The sequence below is a fragment of the Oncorhynchus mykiss genome, chromosome 24 (genome assembly GCF_057628025.1).
Source record: "Oncorhynchus mykiss isolate SJ-2025 chromosome 24, ASM5762802v1, whole genome shotgun sequence".
NCBI lineage: Eukaryota > Metazoa > Chordata > Actinopteri > Salmoniformes > Salmonidae > Oncorhynchus > Oncorhynchus mykiss.
In genome coordinates this window covers 42,917,501-42,923,456 of record NC_143045.1, presented here as the reverse complement: position 1 = coordinate 42,923,456, position 5,956 = coordinate 42,917,501, and the positions used below count along the sequence as shown (strand labels likewise).

The window sequence follows — 5,956 nt, the reverse complement described above, 5'->3', positions numbered from 1 at the left end:
TGATGTCTTCACTATTATTCTACAATGTAGAAAATAGTTTTTAAAAAATAAGGAAAACCCCTTGAATGAGTAGGTGTGTCCAACATTTTGACTGTATATTTATATTATATTAAACATATTATTTTGATGAATTTATTCATACTATTTCATCCTTCCACAAGATATAGTCCCGATACAAATCTATGGTTGCTCCCTAAGCCGGCTGGTCGTTCATTCTATCGGTTCGGGTTGCCGAGACGCAACCCAGTCAGTCTTTTTGTTCTGTATCAATGGACACGACCCAGTCGTTCAGTCTTTTTGTTCTGTATCAATGGACACGACCCAGTCGTTTGTTATAAATGTTCCATTACCAGAATGGCTGGTAATGTTCTTAATCCCTTGCTTACGTGTTGCTTGCTAACTAGCCAACTACGACAAACTTACAGTCACGTCAAACTGGGTCGTGTCCAAGTGCAGCCAGAATAACAACAAAGTAGCTTTTCACCTGGCGTAGAAAATGTGCTCACTCTTCAGGACACTGTTGTTCAGAGGAGCTAGCCAACAACACAGCTAACACAATCACTTCAAACTGAAGCTGGAAAGACTGTAAACTAGCTGCACTCTGTTTCATTTCAACATTTTTTTCAATTTACAATTTTTTTGTATATATCCATAAAAATGATGCCAGCTGATTCCGGCTGCCTGCCGGTCTGTCTCGTCCCAAAATCTTTATACTCTCTTTGGATAATTCATTCCAATCATTCAAAAGTTAACAGCAGGTATTCTGCATGTAAGTTTAAGTATTTTGATATGTTCACAAGACCCATACACATTATTATGAGACCGCTGCCGATCGAATTTACATTTTGAAACAATGTAAATGTCGGCGAGACAGACGGCAAGGTTTATACAAATCTCCACTGTTAAAAACTACAGTTGAAGTCGGAAGTTTACATACACTTAGGTTTGAGTCATTAAAACTTGTTTTTCCAACCACTCCACAAATCTCTTGATAACAAACTATAGTTTTGGCAAGTCGGTTAGGACATCTACTAGTCCAACAATTGTTTACCGACAGATTATTTCACTTATAATTCACAAATTTATTGTTAACAAACTATAGTTTTGGCAAGTCGGTTAGGACATCTACTTTGTGCACGACACAAGTAATTTTTCCAACAATTGTTTACAGACAGATTATTTCACTTATAATTCACTGTATCACAATTCCAGTGGGTTAGAAGTTTACATACACTAAGTTGACTGTGCATTTAAACAGCTTGGAAAATTACAGAAAATTATGTCATGGCTTTAGAAGCTTCTGATAGGCTAATTGACATAATTTGAGTCAATTGGAGGTGTACTTGTGGATGTATTTCAAGGCCTACCTTCAAACTCAGTGCCTCTTTGCTTGACATCATGGGAAACTCAAAAGAAATCAGCCAAGACCTCAGAAAACAAATGGTAGACCTCCACAAGTCTGGTTCATCCTTGGGAGCAATGTTCAAACGCCTGAAGGTACCACGTTCATCTGTACAAACAGTAGTAAGCAAGTATAAACACCATGGGACCACGCAGCCGTCATACCGCTCAGGAAGGAGACGCATTCTGTCTCCTAGAGATGAACGTACTTTGGTGTGAAAAGTGCAAATCAATCCCAGAACAACAGCAAAGGACCCTGTGAAGATGCTGAAGGAAACATGACAGAAGTATCAATATCCACATTAAAACCAGTCCTATATCGACATAACCTGAAAGGCCGCTCAGCAAGGAAGAAGCCACTGCTCCAAAACCACCATAAAAAAGCCAGACTACGGTTTGCAACTGCACATGGGGACAAATACCATACTTTTTGGAGAAATGTCCTCTGGTCTGATGAAACAAAAATAGAACTGTTTGGCCATAATGACCATCTTTACGTTTGGAGGAAAAAGGGGGAGGCTTGCAAGCTGAAGAACATCATCCCAACCGTGAAGCACGGGGGTGGCAGCATCATGTTGTGGGGGTGCTTTGCTGCAGGAGGGACTGGTGCACTTCACAAAATAGATGGCGTCATGAGGCATGAAAATTATGTGGATATATTGAAGCAACATCTCAAGACATCAGTCAGGGAGTTAAAGCTTGGTCGCAAATGGACAATGACCTCAAGCATACTTCCAAAGTTGTGGCAAAATGGCTTAAGGACAACAAAGTCAAGGTATTGGAGTGGCCATCACAAAGCCCTGACCTCAATCCTATAGAACATTTGTGGGCAGAACTGAAAAAGCATGTGCGAGCAAGGAGGCCAACAAACCTGACTCAGTTAGACCAGCTCTGTCAGGAGGAATGGGACAGAATTCACCCAACGTATTGTGGGAAGCTTGTGGAAGGCTACCCAAAACATTTGACCCAAGTTAAACAATTTAAAGGCAATGCTACCAAATACTAATTGAGTGTATGTAAACTTCTGACCCACTGGGAATGTGATGAAAGAAATAAAAGCTGAAATAAATAATTCTCTACTATTATTATGACATTTCACATTCTTAAAATAAAGTGGTGATCCTAGCTGACCTAAAACAGGGAATTGTTACTAGGATTAAATGTCAGGAATTGTGAAAACACTGAGTTTAAATGCATTTTATATATGAGATCAAGTTTATAAATTGCCCGGCTGGGCTGCTGAGACGGTGGATTGTGCAGTCAGATGGAACAGAGTAAATAGGCATTTTAACATCATAGATTTAGCCGGTGGTAACTTGTGGACTAGACACTGGCTGGATTGCGCTTTTAACCAATCAGCGTCAAGGATTTGAGCCACCCTTGTATAAAAGTATGTATATACTGTGTGTGTGTGGGTGTTTTCTACTTATGTGTATATACTGTGTGTGTGTGTTCTATTTGTTTGTGTGTATATATTGTGTGTATATACTGTGTGTATACTATTTGTGTGTGTGTGTGTGTGTGTATATACTGTGTGTATACTATTTGTGTGTGTGTATACTGTGTGTGTGTGTCTCCAGCCTGGGATTACGGTGGGTTCCCAGACAGATAGGAGATGAGAGCAGCGATAGCACAGATGTACGTGATGATCCCAAACACCATGGAGAGGACAGAGAGCCACAGGGCTTGGCGGGACGCTGTACTCGCTCCCTGGATGTCCCCCTGAGCCGATGCCTTGTTGGTCTGAAAGCACAGAGAGAAGAGAGGGACAGAGAACAGAGAGATGGTCAGAATAGAAAATAGAAAAACATGTACAGTATCCCTGTCTGTCTGTCCTTTCACTGTCCGCTTTCTCTGTCCTCTTGCTCTCTCTCCTTCTCTCTCCTTCTGTCTGTCTGTCTGTCTGTCTGTCTGTCTGTCTGTCTCTCTCCTCTCTGTCTGTCTGTCTCTCTCCTGTCTGTCTGTCTGTCTGTCTGTCTGTCTCTCTCTCTCTCTCTCCCTCTGTCTGTCTGTCTGTCTCAATTCAATTCAAGGGCTTTATTGGCATGGGAAACGTGTGTTAACATTGCAAAAGCAAGTGAGGTAGATAATATATAAAGTGAATATATAAAGTGAAAAACAACAAAAATTAACAGTAAACATTACACATACAGAGGTTTCAAAACAGTAAAGACATTACAAATGTCATATTATATATATATATATATATATACAGTGTTTTAACAATATACAAATGGTTAAAGGACACAAGATAAAATAAATAAGCATAAATATGGGTTGTATTTACAATGGTGTTTGTTCTTCACTGGTTGCCCTTTTCTCGTGGCAACAGGTCACAAATCTTGCTGCTGTGATGTCACACTGTGGAATTTCACCCAGTAGATATGGGAGATTATCAAAATTGGATTTGTTTTCAAATTCTTTGTGGATCTGTGTAATCTGAGGGAAATATGTCTCTCTAATATGGTCATACATTGGACAGGAGGTTAGGAAGTGCATCTCAGTTTCCACCTCATTTTATGGGCAGTGAGCACATAGCCTGTCTTCTCTTGGGAGCCATGTCTGCCTACGGCGGCCTTTCTCAATAGCAAGGCTATGCTCACTGAGGCTGAACATAGGCAAAGTCCTCTGTCCTCTTTCCCTGCCTCCAGTCTTTCAATTTTCAATCATACTGTTATACAATTACAAAATGTAAAAATGTATAATATTTGGTCATTTATTTTGTCATATCCTGTAATGAACCAACATAAGCTGACACTGATAACAGGATGGAGGATGACTGTTCTGACACTCCCACTGCCTATCGCTCATTCATCACATTCTGTTTCTTCTCTTCCCCTTCCCCTCCTCCATCCAGAGCCCCCCCCCTCCTCCTCCTCCCCCATCCCTCCATCCAGAGCCTCCCCCTCCTCCTCCATCCAGAGCCCCCCGTCCTCCTCCTCCCCCATCCCTCCATCCAGAGCCCCGCCTCCTCCTCCTCCCTCATCCCTCCATCCAGAGCCCCCCTCCTTCTCCTCCCTCATCCCCCATCCAGAGCCCCCCTGCTCCTCCTCCCTTATCCTCCATCCAGAGCCCCCCCTCCTCCTCCCCCATCCAGAGCCCCCCCTCCTCCTCCTCCTCCCCCATCCAGAGCCCCTCCTCCCCCATCCAGAGCCCCCCCGTCCTCCTCCCTCCTCCTCCCTCCTCCCCCATCCAGAGCCCCCCCCTCCTCCTCCCTCCTCCCCCATCCAGAGCCTCCTCCCTCCTCCCCCTCCTCCCCCATCCAGAGCCCCCCCCCCCCTCCTCCTCCTCCTCCCCCATCCAGAGCCCATCCCCAGTGTCCTCCATTCCAGGTATGCTCTCAACACTATTGGAAATCCATGTGCTGCTTGTTATGAGTGTAATGAAAGCCTAATGAAGGCCATTGATCGGTGCACTGCCTGAGCCTCGCTGCTGGTTAGCTCTAACACACACACACACACACACACACACACACACACACACACGCTAATGGTGAATAACACTTCAAAGTTAAAGGCCCAAGCCAAGGTGGGGTGTAGCACCCTGCTAATTGGTTAGTTAACGCTGCCTGAACTCAGGGTGACTGGATGGTAATGTCCTCTACTCTGAACATTGTCTCTGGGTGACTGGATGGTAATGTCCTCTACTCTGAACATTGTCTCTGGGTGACTGGATGGTAATGTCCTCTACTCTGAACATTGTCTCTGGGTGACTGGATGGTAATGTCCTCTACTCTGTCTGAACATTGTCTCTGGGTGACTGGATGGTAATGTCCTCTACTCTGAACATTGTCTCTGGGTGACTGGATGGTAATGTCCTCTACTCTGAACATTGTCTCTGGGTGACTGGATGGTCATGTCCTCTACTCTGAACATTGTCTCTGGGTGACTGGATGGTAATGTCCTCTACTCTGAACATTGTCTCTGGGTGACTGGATGGTAATGTCCTCTACTCTGAACATTGTCTCAGGGTGACTGGATGGTAATGTCCTCTACTCTGAACATGGTCTCTGGGTGACTGGATGGTAATGTCCTCTACTCTGAACATTGTCTCTGGGTGACTGGATGGTAATGTCCTCTACTCTGAACACTGTCTCTGGGTGACTGGATGGTAATGTCCTCTACTCTGAACATTGTCTCTGGATGGTAATGTCCTCTACTCTGAACATTGTCTCTGGGTGACTGGATGGTAATGTCCTCTACTCTGAACATTGTCACTGGGTGACTGGATGGTAATGTCCTCTACTCTGAACATTGTCTCTGGGTGACTGGATGGTAATGTCCTCTACTCTGAACATTGTCTCAGGGCGACTGGATGGTAATGTCCTCTACTCTGAACACTGTCTCTGGGTGACTGGATGGTAATGTCCTCTACTCTGAACATTGTCTCTGGGTGACTGGATGGTAATGTCCTCTACGCTGAACATTGTCTCTGGATGGTAATGTCCTCTACTCTGAACATTGTCTCTGGGTGACTGGATGGTAATGTCCTCTACTCTGAACACTGTCTCTGGGCGACTGGATGGTAATGTCCTCTACTCTGAACATTGTCTCTG

At 44.1% G+C, this 5,956-nt stretch overlaps 1 protein-coding gene across 1 annotated transcript in view; it reads right to left on the bottom strand.

The window, feature by feature from the left end:
• Positions 1-600: 600 nt before the first annotated feature.
• Positions 601-5,956, bottom strand: part of tmem91 (transmembrane protein 91) — a 21,154-nt gene continuing 15,798 nt past the window's right edge. Inside the window, exon 3 of the mRNA XM_021581659.3 lies at positions 601-3,144. Within this exon, the coding sequence (XP_021437334.3) occupies positions 2,989-3,144 (156 nt within the window). The 3' untranslated portion in view covers positions 601-2,988. The remainder of the gene's footprint in view (positions 3,145-5,956) is intronic.